Genomic DNA, 18,212 nt, shown 5'->3' on the forward strand with positions numbered 1-18,212 from the left:
GAGCATCACGAGGCCCAGGACCTGCTCTCCATCCTGGCAAGTCATCCGATTAAAGCTACACAAAGGCGAGACTCAGGTGCACTATCACAGGACAGCATGTCCATTTCCAATCCAACATTCTGCCAGAGCAAGTGACTTCCCAACTCCATTAACAGGACAGTGATAAAACGGGGTGTTGGCTATGAATGTTAAACATTTATTGAACTCCTACATCTTCATGGGTACCGTTCTATTTAGATGTGGAAACAAGACAATCTTTCTATTAATATATAGAAAATCCCTCTCAGGAGACACTATTGGACAACAAAGCTCTATTATCTGATAGTTTCTCATTCATTTATAACAAGGACCCTAAGGAACAAGATTAGAAATCGTCAAAGAAAGATTAAATAGCGTTTGTGTAGTTTTACCCTCAGGATTTTAACATCTATGGAAAGGACTCAACTGTGTGATGGAGGCAACTTTTGTTGAGTAGAGATTTGGCTCTTCACAAACTAGTCCTCCATTTCCTCCCCTGACTGCACTGTGTTGATGAACAGAGTATTAACTATGCTTCTGTGGCACTTTAAAATTTTCATCCGTCAAAATATTTCATCGACTCTATTTCTTCCCTCTCAGAAAAGCCCACGTTTAGGCCCCTCACAAATTCTCAAGTAGAATGACCACAAAGTGCTTCTGAGTGAGATTTCCAATTTCCTAATTTTACTTTCTGTTCTCCAGGCTGTACTGTGCTCAGACTCTTCTGAACATTGCTTTGTGAAACCTGCAGGGATGTTTTCCTGTCTTTGAGTGTCCAGAAACCACCACTGGAAGCAAGGCACATTCTCACACACCTGGCTCAGTGTCACTGCAGACTGTGAAGGTGCTTCTCAAAACAGAATGGATGGGAATACAGGTCATCTGGGGAGCTTGTTAAGATGACTCAGCAGGTCTGGGGTACAGCCCCAGACTCTGCATTTGTAACAGGTGTCCAGATGTTGCTGCTGCTGCTGGTCCTTGAGTAGCAAGGTCTAGGTGAGCATCTTATAAGATAATGCAGGACTATGGACTGATAGGAGTATTGGAGGGGGAGATGAGACCCGATACATCCTGAACTCATCACTCAACCTCCCTAAAACTTGGTTTCCTCGTTAATAAGGTGGAATAATTACAAAACTTACCACACAGAGCTGCTGTGAAAATAGCTAAAGCTCTCAAGTTAAATAAGTACACTGCCATCACTCTAGAAGATTCTCATGAGGTGGGGTTTACTCCTCTCTTGAAATAATGGGATCAATTCATAGGGCCTATATTGCTGACTGAGAAATGACATGCGTGGGATAATATGACTTTCTCATCTGTATCATCTTGCAATGTTTCTTTGTAATATTAAAAAAAGATAATTATCCTAGTCTCACATGCTTCTTGGTGCTCGGTTCTACTCAATTTGAGGCTCTCTTCACTCAGGTTTCTGAACCCCCAAGTTGAAAAGCTGCTTAAGATCCTTTAGTGGATGTAGTTTAGGAAAATAGATGTAATTCTTGGTAGAACTGCTGTTTAGTGCAACACAACAGCTATAATTACCATTGGGAAGCAGAGACATTATGGAATATTACAAAGCCCATTTGATTTGCAAAAAGATATAGTGCAATTCAGCCCATCCGGTGATTAATAAGTTAGCACAGAGGACAGGAGGCAGAACAATAAATCATTTTCATGTTTTAAGTTAAATGTTTCAATCCTCATGACATACCTGGAGTGCCAAAATATGTATACAAGTGGACACTTTCGTCACCGTTGCTCAAGCAGCAGGTCGCCATAATCAGAAGTGTCTGGACTCTGATGTTAACGACTTTGAGCACGTCTTATAATTGCGAAGTCAAACGTGACTTGTATTCATCTTTTTTCGGTATATATTGAGTATTACAATTTTAATATTCAAGTACATACTGTACAGTGACTTAGCTCATTAAACCCAGTAAGAAAGGCCTAGCTTAGCAGCTTACTTTGGATAAGAAAAGAGTAAAAATCATCTACATTTAAGATCTTCTCAAACAATGAAACAGAAGTAATGTTATACCAAAGGCCGTGGCATTTTTCAGAAAGTATTTTTGGATTAATTCTCATAGACTCCTTGCAAAGCATCATGTTTTTTGGAAACATCCATGAGCGTAAATGTAAGTTCAGTGAAGTAATCACCTGGCTCTCTCTCTCTCTCTATCTCTGGCTCTGTTCTCTAAACAGAGAGACCTAAAAACCCACTCAGCAGGGAACATGTCCTATTCTTGTTAAATCTTGGAAGGTGCAAAAGGTGTAAGCGTCCAGAGAAAAGTGGGAATATTGATTTACTGCGAAGAGCTGTGCAGAGCATCCTACCTCTCATGGAGTTCCTATGCTTTCCAAATAAATTTTCCTACAGTTAAAGGAAGATAAAGAAAGAATTATTGGTCTGTGGATATGAGGATTAGGGTAGGCCAATATCGTCAGAACAATCTTTCTACAGTGTCCTATTCAGCATGCTTTGGCTCAATACTTCTATTGTCTTTATTATTGGTATTATTATTATTAATGATTATTATTACTATTATTTAGTCCCAGATGAAATAGAATTTTTCCTAAGCATTACAAATGGCCAGTTGTAATGCCATGCTCAACATTGCCTTACACCTAAATTTCAGATAGACACAGCATAAACACCGTCCGATTTATTACCTATTTTTTTTACAAGAACAACACTTACCAATAGGTGTTTGTGAATTTCATTAAAAAAACAAAACTTTACCTAATGGAATATAGAACATTTGACACAAGATTTAAGGTTGAAAATTTTCCATTTATAAGGTCAAATACTCTGTTCCTTATCTTGGCAAGTGTCCAATTTGGGCTGATATTTCTACCTGCAGGAAATGTCTCCTTAATCTTCTCTCCTTATTAGGATATTATTTTTAAAAGAGAACTTAGAAAAACCTTGAAAGTTATTTGATGCTGGAATAATACCAATTTCTTTAACAATAACAAAGCTAATATAATAAAAGCCATCAGTTTTGGGATATTTTATGAAAATGTTTAATTCAACTGTTTCTTTGGAATGTAGTAGTCATAGTTTGGAATTTAAGTTACAGTTCAGTTCTAAGCGGTTTTTATGCTACTCAGTGTCTGAGAATACAAATGTCATTTAAAGTTAAGGCTTCGCTGTTCATTTTGAAACAACAATTTACAAGTGTCATATTGTCATAGAAAATAAAAATTTCTGTAAAAAAAATTTGCACAAAATTTTATGATGGTACAAAACATGAAGCAATAATATACCAGTAAAATGAAAACATTTTACTACAGAAAGTTTTATAGATTTCAATAAAGAAAAAATATGTTATTTTACACCTTTAAAAATTACGAAACAATCTAAAACAATATAAACTGAACATTTTGTAACACTGCCTTTACAAATTAATAACTTTATAAACATATAATTTTTAAATATATTTATCAGTGCAAGATACTTTAAAATTTAAAGTTTCAGTATCATTTTTCCTTGGCTGAGGACAACTTTAAGTCCATTGCCTTAAAATAAAATCAAGTCTTAGTGCTTTTGTCCTGCTATGATTATAACAACTGAATGAATATCTCTGTGGACAAAAATCTATTCTTACATAATGATCAATAGTTTCCTGGAAACAAAAGGCATTCTCAATCCAATTAAACCAAGATGAATGGACTGTCTTGTCCATGATGCAAATGTGACTCCCACAAATATATTTGAGTGAGACCTATAGCAATGCAGGAAGGGAGGAAGATTTAAAAGGTCTTATGTACAACATGGCATGACACAAATACATTGAAAATAACCAAAGCTTCTTTGGATTAATTCACATGCTGCCTGATAAGATGCTTACTACTCTGAGCTGTTAGAGGCTTAGGTGTTCCCAGCCCCAAGTCAGGCTTTTTCTTTGTGAGCAATTGGAAGTTTCTAGAAGCATTTATCCAAGTCTGTTTTTCAGGTTTCTGCTGAATGGATTTTAAAAAACATTTGTTTTGACTTTACTCATTTTCCCCCCACCCTCTTATCTGAAAACACTTTACCACCAGGCACCAGGATTTATAGTCGCTTTCTTAAATTAACTGTTCTTTCTTCCACTTCCTTTGTCTGACCCTGTACCAAAACAAGAAGGTTCTCATGGGTCATTTTTGCATATTTGGATGTAAAAACTCATGTTTTGGGATATTTGGAGAATTGTATTCAGTCCTTCCTTTGGGTCTCACTTGAAAGCCAATTCATATTATTTCTTCTCTCAACTTATCACTATTTCTATTAAATGCAAATATTTCTGTCAAAGGTCATTTTGATTGGAATAGACAGACAAATGGCTTAAGGAAAAAAGATACTGTCACTTTAACCAGTTAACCAGAAAACCAAAGTTAGACTTTGGAGGGCAGAGTTAGAAATTTCCCTTATTTATTTTTAAACATAAAGTCTAGTAAAATTATTTGCCATTACCAGCAGGTTAAAGCTGCAAATTTCTTTTCTGGACAATGGCAAATGCTTAAATTCTAAGAGAGAAAAAGACAGAGAGATAGGAGAGAAAGAGTTTACATTTGAAAATACATTCCATATGAAAGAACAAGAGGAGAGAATATTGCAGCTTTATACAAAAGGATCAAGAGACATGAACTCGAACTATGGAAAAAGCAGAACAATTAAGCCACGTTGCCAAATCTTCAGAGCCCTTGCCTTCCCGGGGGCTGACGTCTCACACTAAAATATACTTTCTTCTTAGTCAGTGGGCCACCAGGGTTTGATGAAAGAGTAGGGCTTTCACCAGTGAGAAACAGAGCAGGTCGTTAATGTAACATAATGTGAACCAGTACAAACAAAAAGGCACTTGAGAGGACATGGACTAGCCAGTGCCAAGGATTTTTCGATGCGGTTGTCGACAGGACAGCCAGTTGCCAGCAGTGTTTGGTGATGGCACAGTTTTTTTGTATGGAGTTCACAAGCACGAGGTTTAGTACAACACTGGAAAACATCAAGAAAATTTGACGGTATTGCTTCGTAAACAGAGCTGACACACTATACTGGTACTGAGGCTACAGTACTTAAAAATAAAACATCCTACTCCTTCGTTGCCTATGCACGACGCGGGCAATTATACACAGGTACGGCTTCAGGAGTCCACTGAAATGCAGTTATTCTCATATACTATGGGCACTGGGCTACAGGTAGCATGTCCGTCTAAAGGGCCACACTGAATACACTTGGTGCCAGCATCTTGGATTTTGCACAGTTTCCGAAAAGAATCCATAAAAGAGGAGAGAGAAGGGGAAGGGGAGTCAAAACGAATTATGAAGTCAATCATACTTGGTCTCAACACCAGCATTTGATTATTCAAATTAAACCAACGGAAAAAAGCTGACTGTACATGATTCCGATTGTTAACACAGCTAACTTGTTCCTGTCTGTCGGCCATACTCATTGAAGCTCCTGAGAAAAGCCTGGCTCAGCGTCATCAACGCATTTTCCAGCCTGTACAGTGAAAGAAGATCAACACACTCAAGTTACGTCCTTCCACCTCAGTTCTCTGACTCGACTTTTCATCTGTCTGCCTTCATGCCTCGGAGTAAGTACTCTGTGTGTTCAGTTTGTCTTTTTTCAACTTCACACCATCCACAAGTTCAAAGTTATAGTTCTCCAGGGCAGATAAGTTTCTTTCTGACATCCCATTGTGCCAACAGGCACAATACAGGACAACCCCACAGACAGCACCCAGGAGGACACCCAGCGCACTCATGGCTATGATGGTGATGAGGATGGGGTCCAAGGTCTTCAGCACGTTGCCTGGCTTCCTGGAGATGTTCTCGTCACCTTCTCCCGTGTCCTCGTATCCTGGGGTGCTCCCTGTGCAGAAAAACAAATTGGCTGTATGAGCACTGCCAACATACCAGATGGAAGTAGACAGAAAAATAGAGAAAAGGGAAAGAAAAAGGAGAAAATCACAGGCTCGTTTTGTCTCTCCTCTCCCCAGAAGCCTGCGGGGGATTTCTGAAGTGGGGCTTGGCTCCTCCATGGATGGGAGACACCCAGGTTTGTGTTTCACTCATTGCTGGGAATTGAGATGTGGGAGGAGAGGATACTGGGGCGCTGTGACAGCTAGCTTAGCACATGGAAACAACTGATTCTGGGTAAACAGTGAGGTTTATGTTCTAATCTAATTCAGATTTCATGCAGCCTGCCATCTGTGCTAGATTGTAATCTATGTTGTTAGTCCTTGGCCAGATATGCAGTCACTGAACTTTGCAAAATGCTCAGTCACACATTTGTGTGGCAGGGGATTTAACTCTTTCCTGTCTTTGTCCAATCCTCAAGCAGGCACGAGGAATCCTTCCAGGCTGCCCTTCCATGGGGTTCTGTGTCCAGTATCTGGTGTGGTTTTAACACGTGTTTGTTCTTCCAAATGTAAAATCTTCAAGTCAAGCAAGTTTCCCCCCAAGTCTACAGTGATTTCACTCAACAAAAAGAGATCTTTCAGACCACGGGAATGCTTGCTGCTGCCATTTAGAAGGGTGCTGGCTCCAGTCTGCAGACCGTGTCTGTGTTGTGCTTAATAGAACACATTGAATAACCAGCATCTTTACCCTGGTGGTTTCACTGGAGACAGTCACACTGCCCTGCACTGGGGAAATGTTTTCTTTAGAGTGGAACGTGAGAAATTATGAACATGGGAGCTTTGAGCCTAATTACCTGGTACTAGAAACGAGACTAAAATATTAATGTGTAATGTGCACGGTGTTTACTTAGTGGTGTTCTGATCAACAAAGATTCCAATCAACGAAAACTAAAAATATGAGCTGCAAGTCCCTAAACAGGGGCAAACAAGCCATGGGGGCATATTAATATTCTCTCCCTTGATGAAACATTGTTTTGAAACAACCTCTAGGCGGGCTATGTAACTAAGCTAAATGATCCACGTGTAAATATTACTAACAGCATAGTATAGCGCCATACTCATCTGTTTCTATCAAGTCCAAATCTGGCTATAGTAAGACCACATTGCTAATAGCAATAGACGCTAATGCTTCTGAACAGGGTGCAGAGCTGCGGGAGCAGCTGAGAGTAACAGTGGAGCAACTGTCCGACACCCCACAGCTGCTAGCCTGGAGGTGAGGAAACTTCTGGGAATAAAATAATGTCAGACAAGGCCTAATTCTGATCAAATGTCTTCAATTTGATCACAAAACAGTGTTCAAAGAAAACACATTTTCAAGCAAGTCTAAGGCTACCACTGAGTTAGCTATGCTACTTAAGAGAAGTCACTGCTCTGAATTTCAGTCTCATCATCTGAAAATGGGAATAATTATACCCCAGAGAGCAGCTGTGCGGATTAGAAAAGATAATGTATATAAGGTGCTCGGAACATACCAGCTCCTCAATAAATCCTCCTCCTCCTCATCATCATTATCACAAAACTAGGGTTCCTGTAGAGGAGGATGGGAACAGATGGACCAAATTCAACACATTACCACAGACACTGGGCTCCAGTCCTTTAAAGACCGTATCTGGAAATCAACCAGACATAAACATTTGGGTTGTTTTCAAATTACTGTGTGAAAATCATTGTAGGTCTTTGGTAAGTCATAGCCTTCACTAGTTTTCTGTTTCCATAGTTATAAAATGAGATGGGTTACTTGATTATCCTCTAAGTTCTCTTCCAGCTCAGGGAGGGAAGGGTTAGGGCTGGTGCCCTTCCCCTGGCCTCAACCATGTACACAGGTCAGATCTGTCATAGAGGGTCCCCAAGTCTTCAGGGCAGCTTAGGAGAGGGCCCTGTGTGACAACAGTCTACTCCACAGTATCATGGGCAAGGATGTATTTTATTTGCACCACTTAGATATACTAGTATATTAGAGTTCCAGAAAGTTTCTTTATAAATATAATGAAAGCCACAGAATTTTTTTTTTTAATGTTGGTCAGGAAGACAAATTTACCTGTTTCATCAATTTTATTTTCTGTGTTCTTTTTATCCAGGTCTGCTGGTCCTGATAAGTCAAACAAAATTGAAAGAGATATTTGAACTGCCAACAAAATATAATACATACAAACTACATAAACCCTAACACACACACACACACACACACACACACACACACACACACACACCAAATGCTCAACTGAGTTAGTGCAATCGCCCGCACCATGTAACTGTAAAGCAATATTAAGGTGGTGTTCAGTGACTATTAAGTTGGTGTCACATCTAAATCCAGGTATCTCTGCTGATAGCAGAGTGAGTTGTTTTAGAAGAGAAGGGTAGAGAGAAATGGTTTTCACGTCTGGAGTGTGGGGGAAATCTGGTGAAAATAGGAAACAGAAGTGGGGTTGTTCATATGGCTACCAGACTGTGCTTTTGTAGATAACAGCTTCCTAAGTTTGATGAGTGTTAGTTTGATTTCCCAAATAGTATGCCAGCAACTGTGTCCCATGCCTTACAAAAAAAAAAAAAAAAGAGAAAAAGAAAAAAATCTCTGGAAAAAGTGGAGTCTGGCATCCTCTATGGTTCTGAGTAGAAGGAAGGGGCTTTTGAGTACTTTGTTTATTGTACTCAAAAGAACAGTGTCTGGAACATGATAGGTGCCTCAATAAATAATTGTTGAATTAATGTATGAATAATTAATAACTAGTTGATAATCTTATAGCATCCATGGCTGAATATTTGAAAATACATATTTGATGACTAATTATATAATTACTTTAGACATCTTTTTAATGGCACTGCAACATTAAGTGTTTTAATGGTAGTTTAGTTGCGACTTTTTGAGAACTGTGCCTAGTGACAACCACAGCTAAGTAGACCAGACATATGAAAAGAAAAAGGCTCATAGAATTGTCTTAGCTCTCCATATGTTCACTGGAGCACTGGATGCTGCTTTGCATATGGTAGGTTGTCAGTTATAACTTGCTGAACTGAATAGAATTTATTTGTTTGTTTTAGTTTGTGGAGTTAGCTCTACATTCCAAAAACATAACCATCATCACTCTCATCTTGGAATAGGAGAGCGATGGTATTACCATGCACGATGTAGCTAGCTACATGAAATACATCATTTGACAGCAATGCAACTTGGATGTGGGTCATTTGTAAAGTAGTTGCAACTGAAATATTAAGCCTCATCATTTTCTGTGAAGATTTGCTAACTAGTAAGACATTAAATAGATTTCCTTACATAGTACACAAAAGCGATTTTTATTCACAGCTTTTTTATCCCCCCCAATTTCTTTAATCAACCCTACCAAATTATTGCCACTTTAGGGATTATGTATATTTAATATATTGCATAGTAAATGCCTTGTAAATTGCTGAAATGACCAAAAATCCATTATAGCCAGTAGGCCTCCTTTGTCTTAAATTCACCCAATCAGCTTATTCGAGTTGGTTACAATTAACATCCTATTACATAATAATATATAACAAAGTTTAAGTGTAGCAAATGGAACTCAAGACTAATTACTGTGCTATTACATTGCCATTAATGATGCTATTCATAATTATATATCAAGAACTAGACAATATGAATTGGCTTTCTATGTCAGACTTTTATCCATACACACCAGACCGATAAACACCATAAACTCTGAAATACTAGGCAAAGTTTCTAAATTTCATTTATCCTTTTGAATCATTTCAACTATTTTCAGAGACAGAAATATTTACTTATTTGTAATAAAGCACAGAATTATGGCTTCTATGGTTCATTAAAATGTAATCTTAATTAAATTCACTGTGATCAAAATTTTCAAAGGCCTGCTGTTTTGTTTATGCACTCAGATTTTTGGAATTATCCAGATGTCTGAGTTTTCTACTTTCCATCAAATTGTTTTGGCATGGTGTATAGAGTCTGTAGACGGAGATTTTCTTCTTTGCTATGTATGATGTTTGGGTTCCACATCATAGTGCGGTTTTGTAGGTACCAACCAGACATTCTAAATGAACTAGGTTAGATAATGGGGTAACTAAAGATAAACTGACCTGATTTTTGCCCTGTTGCACCAGAATATACATTTCATATGGTGTGCTCACAGCCCACATTGAAGTTCTAGGTCTAAATGAGCAAGACAAAGACCAGCCCACGGAAAGAGACATGCCCTGGGCAAGTGCTTCATAGGTGTCTACAGCACTTGTACTTACTTGCACAGTCCTCTTGTGAAATGTGGTTATTAATACTAATGTCATCCACTGCAATCCCGCCAAGGTTTCCTTTTCCGATTTCGCCCTCAAAAATCACCTATCAAAATGAGATCATTTTCACAGTACTTAAATGTTCAGTCCCAAATAACAGTGTTTACAAATGCTTGTTCAGCTCAAGCTATGGCACGTAAATTAAATGCATGAGATTTAGCATAAGCACATGCTTTGCTCATCGATCCTTATTAACTGCCTTGGTGATGGCATAAAACTCCTCACACTCTCTTTTTATGATACAAAATTTAAAACTGGAAAAAGCAAATAAAAGGAATGATCGTTGAGACTAACAGAAATAGATTAAAAGTAGCATTTCCCTTTATCTTAGCAAACTGGTTCTATTCCTGTAATCTAGGAGATGGAAATGCACTACTGAGATTATCATCATTGCAGCAATATCTCATGTTCAGGAAACCCCTGAAATAATTTCTGGGGTGATTCCAGCATCTCATTTGATAACCTTCAAAATACGACCTCAGTGTCCCCGAAGCAGCTGCCCTGACCACCTTAGGGAAGGGGTTTACCTGGTAAAGTTTCAGAGATTTGTGGAGCAGGACACGCCCTTCCTTCCAGTGGTCTCCTTGGTGTCCAATGGCCATCCAGACCAGCTGGTCATACTCCTCTGGCTTCTGGTAGCGCAGTTTGACCCTCAGTGTGCCCACGTGGGAACCAGACATGTGATACCAGAAGGTCATGCAATGGGCAGAGTTCTGGGAATAAACCACAGGGCTCACCAGGCGAGCCACTTTGCCCTTCTGGTTTTCATCAGCTTGGGAGTAGATGAAGTTGCCATCACCTGCTGCGACAAAAACAACTGTCAGGGAGAGTGGCCAAATTTATGACTCCTTTATCTCTTTTCTTTCAAGTTCCCCGACTCAAGCCTTCTCTTCTGGGCTGAGCACCAAGAACCCAAACCTGGAGTGGAAAGGGAGTGGTGTGCAGTTGTTGGGTAGTCTCTTTGGTACCCAGAGCTCAGCTCTAAGCTTCTGTGAATGGACATGTGATTGGAGGAAGACTGCAAAGCAGCACTACGTCAGACACCACTCATTGGGAATGCATCGTCATAGGGACCCGGGCTGTGACTAAGTCAGCCTTTGCACTGTTGCAAGCAGACTGAAAGCAGAGGGCAGACCTATTTTCATGCAACTTTAAGATTGCTTCAGCAGCACCTGTGTGAACACAGACATTAAACAGAATAATTTAGATGTATTCTTATTTGTCGTTTGACCACAGGACTTCTGGTTGATGATGCTTTGGTCACTATAACAGCTTGATAATACTAAAGCTGCAGTTTTTCCAAATAATCTAGTGATTTCCTTTTCCAAATTCAGATTATTTTTCACTAGTTTATTTTAACAGCTTATAAATTCCTGAAATAAACCTGAAAGCTTGAATCTCACTTGTGTTCCCGCTCCTGTGTGATGGAGGCTTCTGGTTCACAGAGAGGCAAGGTTGCATTTTTGAGGCTTATTAAAACATGGCATTTTGACAACACAGACACTTGCAGAACTGTGAGGACTTACTCTTGGCTTTGCTTTTAATTACTCCCAGTGGGAACATTTCCTCCTGCTACCACCTGGTCTAAACACACAATTCATGTTTCACTGTTTGCTCTGCACACAGAAATCACCTACTCTATGCCTCACCTGATGTAAATGTGAATCTGATGCTCAGACCTCAGTGGACAGTGGGCTGTTTTGCTGGCTGTCCTGGAGACTTGTGTATTTGTGACATAATTTTTCACTGTGCATATGTGGGTACATCCTTGTATCTGCTCGCCTGTGTCAACAGCGTCCAGCGGGCAGCTTTCTACCCTCACCTGGCTGCTTATATGCGATCACACCAAAACATGCTTAATGAAACCAACGGGTAGAATAATAAAAGGAGGGTGGAAATAGAAATCAGAGCTCCAGCAATATGTTTGACGCTCTCTGTGTTTGTGGAGGGTCCTCTGTGACCCTCAGATACTCAGACACTCCTGGGGTTTGCCTTATCCTACTAATTGACCAAGTGGAAGTCACCTGTGTGAGTGACAACACCGTTTCACTGAGATGAGTAGTGGATCACTCCACTAAGACGGAGGTAAACAATGCACCCATCTTGCCTCTGCCTGCCCCCACCACTGCCAATCTTATGGAGAAAGACTGAAGTTGGAGCTCTGCAGAGAGGAAATGCATTTATTAGCCCATGAAGTTTATTTAAGCACGTCAGAGAATAACTTGGTAGAAAGAAGAAGACTGGACATGGGTAGACGGAGGAAGTCTGAAATCTGTCCTGGCTGCAGCCCTGCTGCTATTGTGGACTTTGAAAAATTGGCTCATGTCATTTTTCTGCTTCAAACATTTCACTGGCTCCTCACTGTCTTCAGCCCGTCCACACTTCTGCATGTAGCACACAAGGCCGCACCTCCCCTGCCACACATCTAACTGCTTCACACAGGAATCTGTCCAAACCACACCACTGGCAATCCACTGAAACACAGCGTCCTCTTCTTCACATCTGCACATCATTCCCTACTCAAGCCGAGCTTACACTGTCTCTGAGAAAGGACTGCTCTCTCTGACCCCTCTTGTGTTACCTTTCACCACTGATGATCGCCACTGGGTACCCTCATTCCACTGCACTGTGGTTGTTTACCACCCACAACCAGACTGTGAGCTCCTGAAAGGGAGGGCCACGCTCCTTGATAGGTGTCTCTCCAGTGCCCCACACAGCATCTGCCGTGTAACAGGCTACTCAAATAACACGTGCTCAGTAAACATGGGAACACGCGGGGCTTCATGAATCCTCTGGGAGGAGATACCTTGCTTCATTCTCAGAAGTCGCATTAAACCAAGAGGGATTCCTTTAAATACATTCAAAATTGGGCAACAGGATATTGTACCTAGGTAGTGTTAATTAAAAAATAAAAATCTTCATGTATGATTTGCAAAGTGCTGCACACTATCTAATGTTGTCTGTGTGCATGCGTGCTGTGTAGGGCTCTTTTCATCTAGATCGTTTTCATGCTAATAAGTTCCTGCCTTTCAGATGTCAGGCTCACGCATCTCTTGGCAAATGATTGTGTTTCTAGTGCAGTGGGAGGCTCTTTCTAGTTAGGGCAGGCCTGGCACTACAGCCAAGTAAATATGGGTGTCTGGGAGAACAAAAAAGACAAACCCTTCTGAAGGAATCATATTTATCAGCTGTTAATCTAAGACAAGCCTTCCTTTTCTTATATTCAACACATAAAGCACTAATATTTTTCCTTTCAGGGGTTTTATCACAGTTCTGGGTCAGGAACTCTGTCTTCATTTTCTCAATTAGCACTTTACTTCTGCAAGCCTTTTAGCTTTTGTCTCTTGGTAACATAGCTTTTAACCTCCTTTGAATGTCAGATCCGACTGAGCCATTTTGCTCCACTTTGCATCAATTTTTCCACCATTACTGCCTTCATTCCAGCTAATTGCATTTGGTTAATTTGATGCCATTTATATGTACAGTGCCATTTACAGTCAAAGTATTTTAAGTTTTCTAAACCTGCTTGTCTTAAGATTCAATAGAAAGTGTCTCAGAATTGAAGGAGTCCAATTTTACCCAATTTCCCTGTCATTCTCATTAGGGAAGGAGCTAGGCTGTGGGGGAAGGAGGCCTATTCAACCTACTTAATAGTTATATTTACTGGGGGAAAAGTGAACAACAATATAGGAAAGGCATGAAGTACCCTCTGCCCATTCACTGGCCCACCGACCCATTTGCCCAAAGCACAAGCATTGAGGGGAACTTTGCTCAATGAGATTTCTCAGCAATGCCAAGGGCCCCTCTGGGGTATCTTTGGGAAACTACTACGTGAGTAAGCAGTTCTGTGAGCATTGATGAGTAGGGTAGATGTTTGTGGGTTGGGTGTTCCGTGTGTGTGTGTGAGAGAGAGAGAGAGAGCAAGAGAGAGAGAGAGAGAGAGAGAGAGAGAGAGAGAGAGAGAGAGAGAGAGAGAGAGGATGTATGTGTGTTTTTGCAGGACACCGCTGGTTATTTACACCATACCTCAAGATGAAATGACTAGGAAGAAAACAAGATGGCAGTGGATAGATGAGTTCACTGGAGTGGCTGTCAGTTCCCTCTCTCCCCCAACCCATCCCTCCTTAACTAATTAATCTTATAGGGAAAGTAAGACAGAAGGTGTGGTGGTTTGTGAGCTGGAGTATAGTGAGGTTTCTACCCGCTTAGATTTAAAATCTTTCCCAAAGGAATAAGAATGCCCTCCCACCCTTATCCACCATCACAGAGAGAGTAAGTATTAAGCTCACTTTTTGTTTGATTAGCTGTAAATAAATGAGATAACATAATATATGTCTGAACTTGCTTCAAAATAGTCCAGTGTCAGGGATGAGAGAGATAAAGTAAGAGTCCTATGATTTGATAATTGTTGCAGTTGGGGCATACACATGTAGGTTTTGTTTTACTATTTCTTTTCTACTTTAGAATATGTTGAATTTTTTCGTTAAAAAAGCTCAGAAAAAGTATAAAACAGGTATTAATTCACATATCTTTGCCCAGTTGGCTATTTCTCAGGGAGGCCAATCAGTTGCCAAATTTAATCAGCATTTTCTACCTATTGGCCTAAGGATATCTCTACTAGGAAAGAGATTTTGGTTAATTCCAGAAAATAAAGGCATGAGTAAATGCTCTGCAGCATTTTCTAACCGCCTAAATTCTCACATCTCGGAAACCCTCCACAGTTACACCTCTAATTCAAAGAAATGAGGCCACAGTGAACTCTGCGTTACCTGTGTGATCCTGGATAGGTCCTGTTTTGCTGGTCAACACACTCCACTTGAGTTGCACTTGGTTGTCATGTTCCCAGTGACAGAACGTCTTGTGAGAACCCCAGCCAAATTCACAGTTAAAACCATATGTTGGAAACTCTTCAGTGGGTGGAAAGGAAACATAGAGACAAGCAGAAAAAGACAAATTTAATCATTTAGGTCAAAAAGGCCCTTAATTCGTTCATGGAATGCACAATTTATATAACTTAATGTCTGTTTGAAAATTCTGGGAAAGCCACAAAATCCAGGATTACCAGGAAACTCAAAAGATGTATGGAGATGTCAAAATGTTTGCAAAATCCCGTTTAGTAATTTTTTTTTTTTTAACCCAGCTTTATAAAAAGATTATGGAGTGCCTGCCAAGTTGGTTTTATTATAAAATTTCCAGGAAGGTTACTTTCCAAACCATGTATATTTTATCTGTAGCATTCTCCCTATTTCCATAGTATTTAATATGAAAAATACTCTGTTCTTGAGGATGGATTATATAAATTGAATATCCACCAATTAAGAAAATCTTAGTTAGAAATCAACCTGGGAACCTAAAAAGTCTAGAAATGTGACAGCTGAATGCCTCGTCCTGGGGCTTATCTGTATTCTCACCATAACAGTTTATGCTTTGGGTCTTTAATGTCAGATCTCTGAAGCATTTCTTAAGATTATTGTTTTTTCTTCTGTGCTTTATATCAGGTCAATTTATTTTAAGTGTAGTTTCTGCTTTTTCAGTGAATTTTAAAATTTGCATATAAATTGTTCACCCCACTTAAGCCTTAATGCAAGGTCATGTAAAACCAAAGCACATTTAAATAGCCACCCATTTTAATTTTTTTAATGTTTAAAAACACTTTCTTTGGGATCTGAAAGGAAAGAATGAATGGATTCTCAGGAATGATTTCTCTTGTGTGTTCTCCAAAGTGCTGCTTGGCTGTAGACTTTTTAATCTCTATTTTTTTACTCCACCCTCTTTTTGAAAGTACTTGAGCTTGAAGTATGGAAAAAATGAAATCACTGATACTTGGAATTTTTTTGGTAAATGTAAGCTAACAGTAAAAATATTCCTAAAGATGAGATGCTCATGCTTCTGTCAGTCTCACTCCCACTCCTATGTAAAAAAATGAAACACAAAAGCATCTGTTTTCTCTAATGAAGGGTGGGAGGGTCATTGCTTTTCATTGAGTTTAGGCAGTCCACAAGATGGCAGCATTGAAATAGAAAGGTGCCTAGGGCGACTTGCTGATGGAACTTCAAAATGTCTCAAAACCATCCCTGTGTACGATAAGGAAAGTGTGGTATTATATGCTGTATTAGGGTACAACATATAACAGGCTGAGAGCATGTCTTGTTATGATCTTTTCTTTAACTTTGTCCAAGCGTTTAATAAAAAATTCCTTGTTTTCTCCTCTGAGCCTGGACTCCATTGTCCCTCTGCCACTTTAAGGATGGCAAAAGGAATTTTAATGGAAAGATTTATTGAATAGGTAAAAATGATTTAGTTTGCCTTTTTAGTTTCCAAGGAACTCTTTTCAAATGCTAATGTAAAATTTTGGAAGAAATGTACCATATGAATTGTCAGAACCGAGAAGGATGGATTCTCCCTTCCAATGACAATGTGACCTCCCAAATAGTGCACAAGGCCAATGTGAGAAAATAAACTAGTAAGCCCTGTGATGTGCGTAATGTGAACGCTTTCAATTAGGGCAAAAGGGCTATACTTCACAGCCACAGTGTCACTGGAGAGTTATATTTCATGTCTAGTCTCTCATAACCGTGAAATTCCAACATTTACCACACTTGTGCAGCAAGATCGAATTATGCAGATGAAGTAAAGTCAACTGAACAGTGGCTCAATGGTTCAACAGCCTTGGATGTCAACGCCCATGATTCAGGAATGTATTGTTGCATAGTCTCATGTTAGAAAATGTTAATATTGGAAAATCTTAATGTGTGTGTGCTTTTGGGTTTTTTCCTTAAATGTAGTTTATAAAATATGCAGATACAGGAGGGCAGTAAGCCATTACAGCACACACGTCTGGTTATATTTACCTTGTTGATACCTTAAATTTACTGTATAGTACAGAAAACTACATCATCCATTATTTTGGCTAATATTCTGGTGATGTCATAAAATAGATGAACTTGGATATTTCTGTAATCACCAGGGCATGGGGCAGCTTTGCCTGAAAGAATGATTTAGGCACTCTTTCTGTTGCAGTGAATGGCAGTTTGCTTTTATCTTCCAAAGTTCTTTCCATTTATATGAATCTAACAAGGCGAACTGCTCTCACTTTGTATATTTTACTACTCTTTTACTTCTTGTCTGGATTATAAAACTTATTTTTGGCAATGTTGTTTATTTAAAATAAAATTAAAAAAAAAATCTATGCATTTTATGGGTGAGGGGTGTAGAGAGAGAGTACCTCAATGTTGAAAATTCAAGCCTGGCTAGAAAGGTCATTAAACACACAAATACACATAAACATTTATAGGAAGGAAAAAGAAAAAAAAAAACAGAGAAAGAGAGAAGGACAGAAGAAGAGGTAAAATAAAAGTTGAGAAGAGAAAAAAGCAAATGGACAAATGAAATAAGTATATAGGGCTATTGACCTTTAAATCTTCAAAATATTACCGAAGCCCTGTAGCTGCACAATTCTTATTAAATTCATTGGGAATAATCTGGCTGAATTCCTTCTTGACTCTTAAAAATAGAAGGAAACAATATTCTGAACTTAAAACAAATTTATAGCCGCTGTGAGCAAGCACCAGCTGTGCCTGTGGAACTTATCTTGCCCGCAGTTGAAGCATCAGCACCATATATGCACAAGGATTTCATTTTTAATTTAATTTTTTGAAATCTGGATTTCAAAACTTCCATTGAGTGTGTTAACTCGCTTACTCATAGACTGGACTTGCAGTTCAAACAAGGCCCATGTAATCATAGCTTATGAATCTGCTCTGAGCTGCTCTAGGAATGTTTGAAGATCCTCAGAGGGTAAGAGGCTTCACCAGGGGGAGCTGGATCTAAAATGCAGGGTTCTCCAACTCATTGTATGAGTTGGTTGTAGTGCCAAGACCACAGCACTTGGCACAAAGTAGGTGCTCAATACATACCTGATGGATGACCGACGAAACGAACCCAAGTCTAGGACATGTTTTTTCCTCCCGCTTATACGCTACAAGAAACTAGCTTCCTGCCATGTTT

The 18,212-nt window shown here is 39.4% G+C and overlaps 1 protein-coding gene across 2 annotated transcripts in view; it reads right to left on the bottom strand.

Moving 5' to 3' along the window:
- Positions 1-3,029: 3,029 nt before the first annotated feature.
- Positions 3,030-18,212, bottom strand: part of NRP1 (neuropilin 1) — a 136,080-nt gene continuing 120,897 nt past the window's right edge. For both annotated transcript variants that reach the window (XM_019741706.3, XM_019741705.3), the window contains exons 13-17: positions 14,975-15,112; positions 10,733-11,004; positions 10,155-10,251; positions 7,960-8,010; positions 3,030-5,872 (exon numbers count right to left, since the gene is read on the bottom strand). In XM_019741706.3, coding sequence (XP_019597265.3) covers positions 5,583-5,872; positions 7,960-8,010; positions 10,155-10,251; positions 10,733-11,004; positions 14,975-15,112 — 848 coding nt within the window. In that variant the 3' untranslated portion in view covers positions 3,030-5,582. The remainder of the gene's footprint in view (positions 5,873-7,959; positions 8,011-10,154; positions 10,252-10,732; positions 11,005-14,974; positions 15,113-18,212) is intronic.

Source organism: Rhinolophus sinicus, chromosome 1, assembly GCF_057876585.1.
Source record: "Rhinolophus sinicus isolate RSI-liver-muscle chromosome 1, RSI-T2T, whole genome shotgun sequence".
Lineage (NCBI taxonomy): Eukaryota > Metazoa > Chordata > Mammalia > Chiroptera > Rhinolophidae > Rhinolophus > Rhinolophus sinicus.